Consider the following 12,612-nt stretch of genomic DNA (forward strand, 5'->3'; position numbering starts at 1 on the left):
GCCGCACAGTGGAGCATCACAAACCATTCCAGCCCCGCTGAGAGCCAGGTCATATCTCCCCCAATGCCTGCTCACTCTGTCTGATTTTTCCCACCTGTTCCTACCTCTACACATGCATCCCTCCATCCCAACATCCTTTCTCCTCCCCTTCCTTCCGCTGCAGCCAATATAGCTCCTTCAAATCCCCACACCCAAGCAGCTCTTTCCCTCCCTCCTGTAGCAACCACCACCAATGCCGCCGTCCACGCCGGCTTAGCCACAACAAGCCACGGTGTACCACCTACTGGACTCACTCCATTTCCTCCTTTTCTATCACTATTCCTCTCGACCCAGCTTACACATCTCTCTCCCTCGCGATCCAGAGAACTCACTGCCATCAAATTCGCCTTCGCCTTTTCCCTTTACCGCGACACTATTTGTTCAGTCTTCCCCAACCGCAGGGCTGAGTTGGACAACTACCTCTCCATCATCTTGGACTTGGCTCTGCGGTTCGACGGCACCGGTTTCTTTTCTCACCACGTTCTTTTTGCTTCTCAAGCCGCAGGCCACCTCCAGCAGTTCGCAGCACGCTCCGCACTTGCTTGTAACCTGTACGGCGCTCCTTCCCATCCAGCCACCAACAGTGTCATCGCCGCCCCTTTACCTCTTCCTCACGCCCCACCCCGCCTATCTTTTCTAGGTTCAGTTCTGCCGCACCCCCACCTCCCCTCATCCCCAAATCACCTACTCCCCTACAGGCCAGCCCACCGCCTTCAGCACGTGGTCCAATCCCTCGTGGAGTGGACAAAAGGGGAAGGCCCGTGCTGTACCAGGGCGGCAGAATGGTCTATAACAACTTCAATGATTTGGGTTGCAACATCTCCACCTTGTTATTGTTCTCGGTGACTTTAACAGGGGAAATCTCAGCCATGAACTCCCCAAATATAGACAGTTTATAAAGTGTCCAACCAGAGAGGGGAACACTTTGTGTCACTGCTACACCACGGTTAGCAGTGCCTATCACACCGTCACACGCACTCCACTGTGACACTCTGATCACGTGATGGTCCATCTGTTTCCTGCTTACAGGCAAAAACTAAAGCTCTGTAAACCTGTAGTGAGAACATCAAAGAAGTGGACTAGTGAAGCTGTTGAGGACCTCCCGGCATGTTTGGACTGCACTGACTGGGATGTTTTCAAGAAGGCTTCCAACAATCTGGATGAGTTTACAGAGGCTGTGACGTCCTACATCAGCTTCTGTGAGGACACATGTATACCAACACGCACCAGGGTGATATGATAAACCCTGGTTTACAGCTAAACTCAGCCGGATGCTGTGCGTTAAAGTACAGGTTTAGCAAGGAGGTGCGAGAAGCTAAACGACTGTACACCGAGAGACTAAAGAACCAGTTCTCTGCAAACGACTCCACTTTTGTCTTGAGGGGGTTCAGACAGATCACAAACTATAAGCCCAAAGTCCTCCACTCCATAAACGATTCTCGCCTGGCAAATGAGCTGAACCAGTTCGACTGCCGCTTTGAGAATCAGTCGGACACCATCCCCTGTGACTTCTCCACTCAGCTTCAGCCCCAGTCCACCACTTCTCCTCCCCACCTCCTCAGAGCTGACCAGCTCCACCTCCTCCCCTTCTCTCTCCATCACAGAGAGGGAAGTCAACGGTCTTTCAGGAGGAAGAAACCCCACAAAGCAGCTTGGCCAGACTCTGTCTCCCCATCCCATTTCAGCTCTGCTTTTAACACCATCATCCCGGCCTTGCTGCAGGACAAGCTCTCTCAGCTGAACGTGGCTGACTCCACCTGTGGGTGGATCACTGACTTCCTGATGGACAGGAAGCGGCATGTGAAGCTGGGAAAAATTGTCTCTGATTCCAGGACCATCAGGATCGGATCCCCTCAGGTTCTGCGTTCTTTCCCCCCTTCTCTTCTCCCTGTACACCAACAGCTGCACCTCCAGTCACCAGTCTGTCAAGCTCCTGAAGTTTGCAGATGACACAACCCTCATTGGGCTCATCTCAGGTGGGGATGACTCTGCCTATAGGTGGGAGATCGACCATCGTGTGACCTGGTGCAGCCAGAACAGTCTGGACCAAACTGTTTCAGACTCTCCCCTCTGGCAGGAGGCTGAGGTCCATCAGGACCAAAACCTCTCGCCACAAAAACAGCTTCTTCCCGTCTGCAGCAAGCCTCATTAACTAGGCCCGGGTCCCCTACTGACACTCCCCCCCGCAAATGATTCAAATGTCTCTACACATGTAAATACTGTTTCATCTCGTGTCGTGCACAGACCTGGCACGTCGCACATATTTGTTGTTGATTGTTGATCTTTGTTGTTATATCTTTTTATATTGTCAGTTTATATATTTCCATTGCGTTACTTCTGCACGGCACAGACCCAGAATAATGCACATGTATATATCTGCAACGTTGTTCTTCCATTCCATATTTATATATTTCTACATTTATTTATGTCGACTGTATGTTATCTCCACAGCAAATTCCTCGTATGTGTAAAACACTACTTAGCAATAAAGCTCTTTCTGATTCTGATTCTAAAGCTGACATTACTAGCGCCTTCAAAGTTTTGCCCATTCATCCTGACTTCTGGAGTTCTTTCGGCGTCTCTTGGAACAATTCTTCTTATTTCCTGGTCCGCCTCACATTTGGGTGCAATAGCAGCCCAAGATATTTGACTCACTTCCTGAAGTACTCTGCTGTATCCTCCTTAACAACCACAAACTTCCATATGCCATTCATCTGTTGGACAACTTTCTGCCACCATCCTCACCTCCAGCACACGGTCTCTCCACCCTTAAGTCGGCCTTTTTCCAGGTCGGCGTTCCCCTTTTCCCAAAAAAAACGGAAGGACCCAGCACAACATTCGAATTTCTCGGCATCACCCAAGATTGACTTTCCTTCCAAGCTTCCCTCCATACCGAAAAACATTACACTACATTTCCCAGTACATCAAACTACCTCCTTGCCCATAGATGAGAACCAAGCGCCAGCTTCTCTCTCTGCTCGGGCACTTAAACTTCGCCATCCGCATCATCCCCCAAGGCTGATCCTTCCTCTCCCACTTATTGTCTCTATCCGCCACAGTTCCATCCCTCCATGACCAAGTGGTACTCAAAGATGCTTGCAAAATGGAGCTGAGATTGCACCCGTGACTTCCTGTCCTCCTGGAACGGCATCTCTTTTCAGAAATTCAAATCCTTAGCACCAGACTCAGAACCCCATCCAACACCGGTCCCTCAATTTTCAGACACGATCTTCAAGTGAATACCCAGCTTCTCCACCTGGTCTCGTCACACAACAATCAATCATCAACAATCTCGCCCCCAAGACACTCTCATCATACTATTCGGGGTGGTGTACATTCCGAACCTTCCGTACCTCATTCGGCCTACCATTTCCTTCTATCGACATCATATCAGTAACCAGCTTCATTACCTATGCCCCCTTGGTCCTCAATATCAGAACATCCACCATCCACGTATACCACAGTGGAATAAACTTCATCGTCAAACTCCTGTCCGGAGCACCCACTCCATCCATCTCTCACCCCCACATCAACATGCTAATCAAGGGCCTCCGGAAAACGGAACCTCAGCTTCCTCCGAAACGATTACCCCTGACATCAGACCTCCTCGCCCGTTGCAAGTCAGGATTTAGAGCTCATCATAGCACAGAGACAGCACTGGTGAAAATTACTAACAACCTCCTTATTGCATCAGGCAAAGGACTTGTTGTTAAAGTAGCTGTAATTAAACCTCTTCTGAAAAAGCCCAACCTTGATCCAGATGTTTTAGCCGACTATAGACCTATATCTAACCTTCCATTTCTCTCTAAGGTTCTGGAGAAAGCAGTTGCTAAACAGCTGTGTAACTTTCTACAAAGGAATAGTTTATTTGAGGATTTTCAGTCAGGATTCAGAGCTCATCATAGCACAGACAGAACTGGTGAAAATTACTAACGACCTCCTTATTGCATCAGACAAAGGACTTGTCTCTGTACTGGTTTTATTAGATCTTAGTGCTGCATTTGATACCATTGACCATCAGATCCTATTGCAGAGACTGGAACATTTCATTGGCATTAAAGGAACCGCTCTAAGCTGGTTTAAGTCCTATTTATCAGATCAGTTTCAGTTTGTACATGTTAACGATGAGTCCTCCATGCATGCCAATGTTAGTCATGGAGTTCCACAAGGATCTGTCCTCGGACCAATCCTCTTCACTTTATATATGCTTTCTTTAGGCAATATTATCAGGAAATATTCCATAAGCTTTCATTGTTATGCAGATGATAGTCAGTTATATCTATCGATCAAACCAGATGAAACTCATCAGTTAGCTAAACTTCAAATGTGCCTTCAGGATGTTAAAACCTGGATGACCTGTAATTTTCTAATGTTAAACTCAGCTAAAACTGAAGTTATTGTTCTGGGGCCCAAGCACCTCCGTGACACATTATCTAAAGATATAGTTTCCCTTGATGGCATCACCCTGGCCTCCAGCACCACTGTGAGGAATCTTGGAGTTATCTCTGATCAGGACATGTCGTTTAAGTCTCACATTAAGCAAATTTCAAGGACCGCCTTTTTTCACCTACGAATATCCTGTCTAAAAATGATGCAGAAAAACTAGTCCATGCATTTTACTTCTTACTAATTCCTTATTATCAGGCTGCTCGAAAAAGTCCATTAAGACTCTTCAGCTGATTCCGAATGCATGCATCTCTCTCCTTCCATCCCTCTCTTTTTCTCTCTGAAACGAAGAAAAACAGACCAGCTAGGCCTCTCTCACCCCATTTTTCTCTTCCGCTTAAATTTCTACCTGAGCCCCTATCGAACCCATCCAGACCTATGTAAACCACAGACTACACCACCATGCTTCTCCACAAGACCCACTATTCACCACAGAATCAGGCGGAGTTGCTACGCGCTTATAGTTCCATCACCATCTTTGACAAATCCTATCCAAATCCAGGATTTCACTCGTTCCGCATCGGGTCAGCTTCCTCCGCCTCCAGCCAAAGGCTTCCAGACCAAAATGCTCAGCCACTGGTCTTCCCGCACCTACGTCCAAAGAGCTCATTCCCGCTTAGTCTAGTAACCCTTTTAGGGGACGAGATTGGATAATGGAGAATATTTATGGTGGAGGGAGCGACTTAGAATTGCTATATATATGCCAGAGGTCACACGCCCCTGGAACAACTAGGGGTTAATTGTCTTCCTCAGGGACACATTGGTGGATGGGTCACAATGGGGGATTGAACCCGGGTCTCTCACACCAAAGCCATGGTCTTATCCATTGCGCCATCACCAGCAGACAAAGGGGTCAAGGGGAGAAGGATGAAGGGGTTCAGTGGCTGGTGTGGCTAGGTACCCGGGGGTCGAGACAAACCCCCACCCTGAGTCTCTCTCCCTTAATCCCTATCAAGTAAAGCTGATTCTGATTCACATTATAAAGGAGAAACTGATGTTGGTCTTATCCAAGTCGTGTCTAAACAAACACATTCAGTATTTCACGCACATTTTTGTAAATATGTAATTAACAAACAACAAACAACAAAATGTGCGTGAGGGGTGGACTATACATACTGTATTGTTTTGGGTTTTGTTGGTGTTTGTGTTTCTTGTTTCCTGTTTTATTTTGTAGTTGTCTGTCCCTAGTTTTACTTCCTGTATCTGTGCTCACTGGTTGTCTGATGTGCATCACCTGAGCCTCGTTATCTTCACCCAGTGTTTTGTAGATTTATATTCTTTCTTACAGATTAAAAGACTATCACCTGATTCTTCTGGGCTACTTCCCTACCACTTATATTTGGATTTATGCTTCTGGATTATTGTTTCTTCATCTCTGTTTCTTCATACTCACCATACCTCCATCTAGAGAGTTTCATTAACAATATTTGATGTGACCCATTTCCTGTGTGATATTAGATATTGATCTGTTGTGACTGTCCCTGTCACACTTTATCATTTCTGCCCCAAATTAATATCTAAAAAAGTTGAAACTTGAAAGTGCAGGATGCCTCCCTGCTAACAGCAGGTTGGGCTTTATGTTCATATAGACAATAGAGATTTGTCAACCAGCAGAGATTTTGTTGAACCTTCATTTGTCAGCTTTTAATTCACTGAGTTGCTCAAAGACAAACATTCACAGTTTGGTCTACAAAATGATTTTTATTGGATTTCCAGACAATGTACAATTTCATAGAAACTGTGGTTTAAGATTTTCTCCAGATTGCCAAGCACACAACAGCTGCTGTAAAACAGCTGCTCTGAATCCCATCCTAAACAGCAGCATGCCTACCACTAAAACAGCAGAAATTACACTTAAAAAGTACAAAGTGCTAAAGACGTGTTGAGATGCTCTCCCTGTGTTAAACATCCAAACAACAGTCCAAATAAAGATTTAGGAAGAAGACAGCGAGGCGGCTAGAATGAGCTCAGTTCATCTAAAATAATATCTGCTTTGCTTCTGGGATTAAAGGAGAATAATGACAGACATCAACTTCCAGCTCCAAACTAATAAAACACATTTTATTTCCATGTGTTGAAGCCATCACAGTGAACCAGAGCAAGTTGACCAAAACATTTCCCAGCAGCCACTTCTCCCACAGCAGAGTCCAAACAGTGCTTCCTGTTCTCTACAGTTAGGTGTCTTATTGGAAATGGTCTCAGTAGATGACAGGATCTGTCTCGTCTCTATCCTTTCTATTGGCCTCCATTTCTCCTCCTGTTTCCTCCCCTTTCTCTCTCTCCCTCTTTCTCTGCCTACATCAGCGGTCGATTAGAACAATAATATCTGGCCCGTGACATAATCACTTCCTGTTAAGGGATAGTACCTACAAAATAAGTATCCATAGGTTGATGGATGTGTCCACTTGCCAGGACGCACACACTGCAGCACATGTGAAATTGTGAAACAGTTTCTTCATAATTATTTATTTAAAGAGAGAGAGAAAATATATTTGAACACAACCATCCAATCGAGGGGCCTGTTGACCACTGACTGAGTTAACTGGGAACACCAACAACTGGTTTTAAATTATCATTTGACTTTGTTCTGGCTCATCATCTAATGGAATAAAAACTGATGGACTGCTGTCAACTATGCAACAACACACAGAGGCCAAAATCTTGTCTATGAACCCTTTCCTCATGAACACATACAGGAACAAGTCTGCAAGAGGATTCAACCTAACAAAGATGAAAAACAAGATGGCGAGGTTCTCATGGTGTTTTAAATTCACAAACTGAAGTATGATAGGCAGGAACGGCAGCGTGTAAATAAGCAGCAACAGAACCAAAATTCCCACAATTCGTCGTTTTTCATCAGAGGGGACCGAGATGGAAGCAGACAGGGCTTTGAGGGTCCCAACCAGGAAGAAGATTAACAGAGGGAAGGGAAGGAGGAAGATGATGGGGAATACTATAAGTATGACCACATCAGGAAAGAAAAATACAAGGACAACACAGACAACAGAAAGGACCCAGACCAGGACACAGACCACCACAGAGGTCTTGATGGTTCGTCTGCAGCGGTACCACAGTGGGTGGGCGATGACCAAATACCTGTAATACAAGATGGACACAAAGTCTTTGAGGAGCTTCAGAGTTATAAACTAATATAATGTTCAGACACAGAAGGAGCTCCACACATACTGGATAGACAGATAGATACCTTTCCAGGGAGATGCAGACCATGAAGCCAACACTGGCAATCAGAGAAGTGAGGTAAATTAATAAGAAGATGTCAGATATCTTCTCATCCACATTTGGTGCCACCTGAACGATCATGCAGCAGAACTGAATCAGGTCGCTGATGAGAAAGTTGATGAGGTAGATGGGAGCAACATGATCTCTTCTCACCTGCAGGAAAACATTGGTAAAAGTCAACAAGCAGTTGGAAACATGTTGTGAAGTCCACCTCCTCCCAAATCTGTCATCTTGCTCTGCCCAGCAGCTGCAGTCAGAGCCATTTCTGACTTTTTCATCCAACAGAAATCTCAGATATGACCCACTGGCCAATCAGTGCAGGAACAAGACTAAGGGACAGATTTCCTGCAGCTTCTGCAGCAGTTTTTCAGCCACAGATATGAAGCATTCTGGCTCAAACACATGAGCTGGATTTATCAGACAGACGCACAAGACTGGAGTCGCAGTTTGAGCCTCATGTTTGTGTTTGCAAGGTGAGCCTCTCCTCCTTGAATCAGCATTTCAGGGAGGATCTCACAAATAAGAACTGGAGGCAAAGAACTTGATAGAGTCATTAAGCTCAACAGTTTAAGAGAAGGCTGGAATGGAGCCAAACATGGAAACTGCATGTGTTTAGGGTCCAATCAGCTTCATGGACATTTGAATTCTGGAGTCAATTATTCCTGTCAGGTTATAGATCATTCCAAGCCTTTGTCCCAGCCCCCTGACACCTAGCCCCAAACCAGATCCAGATCATTTACAGACAGACAGACTGTAGGACAGACACACCACACAGACAGGAAATAAATAACTCTCAGTCAGAATGTACATACCATAGAATAAAGAGAAAGATGGCCACCATTGTGAGGGGTAGTTTGGAATGTGGTACAAACATCTCTTCTCCAAGATATCTCATTTCAGGATCTATGCTCGTAATCTGCCCAGCAACAGCATGGCAATTTGTGGAGTCAGAGATAAAACATTGGGGTCAGAGGACTTGGGCCAATCATGGACTGACCTACACTTTTGTTTTATTGTTTTATAACATGATGATGTATACTAAAACACTGGGTCAGGGAGAGATAGCCAGTCAGACTTCATGAACTGATACAGCTTGTTGTTTATCAGGGAAAGGAAGATCAACCCAGAGCTCTGTAAGCTTTATTCATTTACTTGTAATAAAACTGATGAACTTGGACCAAAAACATCTTCTCCTATTGCTTCATGAAAGAACACGCTGGACCAAGGACTACACATAGTTTAAAAAGGGTAATTTAAAGTCACGGTCCAACAGTAATTAATTAAAGTTTGTCAGACTTTAGCGACGCAAATGAAAGCTGTTGTTTGATAGCTTTAGCTTGAAGCTCACCGAGAGCTGTGAAGTGTTTCCCCAGTCAATATTTAGTTGCATTAACTTCATGTCGCCTATTTATTCTCCAGCCTGTGGTTTGGCTTTGCCGGTTAAGTTAGCGAGACAATCAGCTGATCAGTAACGTTAACTGGCAATAAAATCGTAAGCTAGCTTAGCCGTTAGCTTAGATCATGGAAGCATCAGCCAGCTAAACTTTTTCTGCCCTGATAGAAAAATCATGTAAGGTTGGTTGGATTGATTTATTCACCAGAGCTGGCTTTGGCTTGTGGTGTAAAATATGTTGTTGGATTAGTTTCATGTAGAGTTACTCTCTCTCCAGCACTCTGTTTTAGCTTTTCGGTTACGTTAGTGAGACAATCAGCTGATGACTAACTGGCTTACAATAACAATAAAACTGTAGCTTACAGCTGGAAGCTCAGATCAGATAGCTAAACTTTTACTGCGCTGGTAAAAAAAAATATGTTGTTGGATTAGTTTTATGTAGTTACTCTCTCTTCAGCGCTCTGTTTTAGCTTTTTGGTTACGTTAGTGAGACAATCAGCTGATCACTAACTGGAAATAAAACGGCAGCTTCCAGCATCAAAGCTCATATCAGCCAGCTACACTTTTCTCCTCCAGCCTCTTTTATTGCTTTGTTACATGGACAGAAATGTCCCGTTACCTTCCTGAGACAGCTGATGAATATTATTGGTAATGAACCAGCAGGGAAGCTCAGATCAGCAGCTAAGCTTCACATCTTACTGCCCTGGTGGAAAACATGTATTTCTTTTTACTGCTAATGGTGATATATAACAAGACCGAGTGCCTGTCAAGTGACCAATAATGAATACTTTCAGAATTTGCATTTAAAAAATGTTATTAGAGATTGCTTCTCCACTGTACACATAAATATGTAATTTGTACTTTCACATGCTAAATGCCCATTAAAACTTTGCACCGTTTTACCACAAGCTGAAATTATGGCTGTCAGTACTACTTTGTGTTTTTGTATTTTAAAAAATTAACAAAGACATTTTGGTAATATTTGCAGATTGCTTATCTAATTAAGCAAAACGAGAGGAGCCTTGATCCTCACCTGGCAATGTCTTTGTAAACTTCATGTATTATGTGGTTTGTAATGGACTGTGGTGCAGAAACAGTGAGCTTACATTGTCCTGGTATCTGTCAGTGCTCATACTTGATGCATTAGATGTGATAGTGTTTGAGATGTTTTTCATTTACTTTAGTGTGTTAGTCCAGATGAGCCAACCCTCCCAACTTGTAAAATACTGTATTACAGGAGTATGAGACATGTGGCTGTTTATTAATGAACAAGTAACAATAATATTCAGAAAATACAACGTACAATGTTTTACTGAATAATTAAGTAAATATAATTTCTTAATATCTAAAGAAACCTGATTTCTTGACTATTAACTCTCTGCTATCTCAAAGATGACATCTTTGTCCTGTCTCAGACACCGTAGCTATACAACTCGCTTGTATAGGGGAGGGGGGTGCGTTTTGTAACGCTCACCACTAGATGTCACTAAAACTTACACACTGAACCTTTAAGACCGTTATGAGTACTACAACACTACGGGAACTTTTCGGAGCTGCAGTTTATAAACCCCGGTTACCACACAGGGTTTATCCAACATAATAAATAGTTTGTATTTCACTCTGACATTGTTTAAACACAAAGTCTGACAGGAAACACAGAGATAAACTACTGCTATTTGTTGACATCAGACTTTGAGAGCAGAACTGCTGTTCAGTTCACTCTCACTGATGTTTCTTTCTCTTCTCGTGCGCAGAAGGACAGTCCCTCTTCATCCTCTCATCAACGTTGTCAACATTGATACTGTCTTTTACTTTAAACTAGTTTGACTAGTTCTCAGCTCGCTGGGTCACGATGCGCCCGGGCAGTTCCGGGTAAAGCTCAACATTTTCCCTAACCCATTAGAATTATGGGTGAACAAATTCACCTGTTTTTATTTTCTATTTGACTTCTATTTTTATTTTTCCCTGTGTTGCTTTTATGTTTTATGTAAAGCACTTTAAATTGCATTGTTGCTGAGATGTGCTGTACAAATAAACTTGCCTTAGAAAGTGAAAGTAAAAGTATCAACAACTAGAAATACTTAAAGTACAATTCCAGTGAAAAACTGTACTTTGTTACTTTCCACCTCTGATTTTTAAGGGAAGAGAGTGAACAAAGGAAATAAAGCCTAACGGGTTTAACCTCAGTATTCTGTTCACCTACAACCCACAGCTGTCTGCATGTTACAGTTTGCATGTTCATTATCTGTTTAATTCGCTCTACATAGAAGAAAAAAGGAATAATGTACCTGGAAAAGCTGCCAGACCACCTGAATGAGTTCCTCCTACAGAGCCTGATGTTTTATCCTCTGCAGCCAAACCTCAAACATGGCCAGTGACAACATGCAGCAGGGTGATGGTCTACACCTGCTCTTCTGAGAATATGGAACTACGGAAATGAATATGGAAATGATGCATCACAGAAATAGAACACATAGAGAAGGTTAGCAGAACAAAGAACTGTCACACTCCAACATTTATTTGACTAAGAAACGTGCTGAGCTCCTTTCTTTGGCATCTGTAACTGCCAAATCTGGGCAAGTTGGGTCAAGTCCACATACGAGCTGTGTTTCATAATATCTCACATCAACACAGAACGAACCACATTTTAAACACCCAACAATGATCAATACCCAAGATATCTCCAAACACAGGACATCAAAATGTGTGATTCAAAGTAGGAGTAGAATATGTGATACATCTAATTAATTATACAACTATAACTTCTTTGAATGCAGCTTAAGAACTCTCGTGCACACTCGGCTGCCAAACATGATCTCATCTCGTTCTGTTCCAACTTGTCCCAAAACTATGATCAGCATCACAATGGCACACATACACCACTATACTCTTCCACAAACACAACTCTGACATGCACAGTTACACACAACTATGTTTTCTTTGAGGTACTATCATTCTTACATACAGAAACAATCATACTCCCTAATACTCTTTATAATAGTGTGTGCAAGATGCAAGAGTGCTGTGATGAGAAGGAATGATGTTGTTTGCACGAGAAGATTGTAGTGAGAGTGTGAGAGAGAGCATATGAACATCCAGCAGTAAATCAGGATGGGCTGCCCTTTTCAGAATAATAAAAAGCCGAAGCTTTAAATTTAATTATTGACAGCGATGCTGTAGCTCGACTTTTAACTGCAATTATCAAAACACAAATTCCTTCTTGAGAACTTACGCCTTTAATTGTTATTCTTCATATTCTTATTAATTCACTTAATTGTTTTTTAGCAGTTAAATTTTCTATAAATTTGACTATACAGGGGTCTAAAACTGACAAAACAAATCTCAAGGAGAAATCCTCAAACCAATTAACCAACTGTAATTAAAGATAGATTTATACACTTTATTTAAGCAGGAATGTCCAGCAGATAAAACCTATTTCATAGATTTATAATGAGTAATATTAAACATGACGAGAAGTACCAAAGCTCACAGAA

At 43.1% G+C, this 12,612-nt stretch overlaps 1 protein-coding gene across 3 annotated transcripts in view; it reads right to left on the reverse strand.

Annotated features, from left to right (window-relative positions):
• The window catches only part of LOC119911377 (G-protein coupled receptor 4-like), a 286,949-nt gene that overhangs the window by 18,578 nt on the left and 255,759 nt on the right, over positions 1 to 12,612 (reverse strand). The window contains exons 1-2 of one of the 3 annotated variants that reach the window (XR_005445849.1): positions 11,407 to 11,642; positions 7,691 to 7,878 (exon numbers count right to left, since the gene is read on the reverse strand). Coding sequence is in view for 2 of the 3 variants with exons in the window: in XM_038730261.1 (XP_038586189.1) it covers positions 7,050 to 7,581; positions 7,691 to 7,878 (720 nt within the window). In the remaining variant the exon portion in view is untranslated. Of the gene's footprint in view, positions 1 to 6,710; positions 7,582 to 7,690; positions 7,879 to 11,406; positions 11,643 to 12,612 lie in introns of those variants that run through there. The other 2 variants (XM_038730261.1, XM_038730262.1) reach the window with 2 other exon arrangements.

Source organism: Micropterus salmoides, unplaced genomic scaffold, assembly GCF_014851395.1.
Source record: "Micropterus salmoides isolate LMB-PRFRI ecotype aquatic unplaced genomic scaffold, ASM1485139v1 Ms_hic_scaffold_2, whole genome shotgun sequence".
In the NCBI taxonomy this organism is placed as follows: domain Eukaryota; kingdom Metazoa; phylum Chordata; class Actinopteri; order Centrarchiformes; family Centrarchidae; genus Micropterus; species Micropterus salmoides.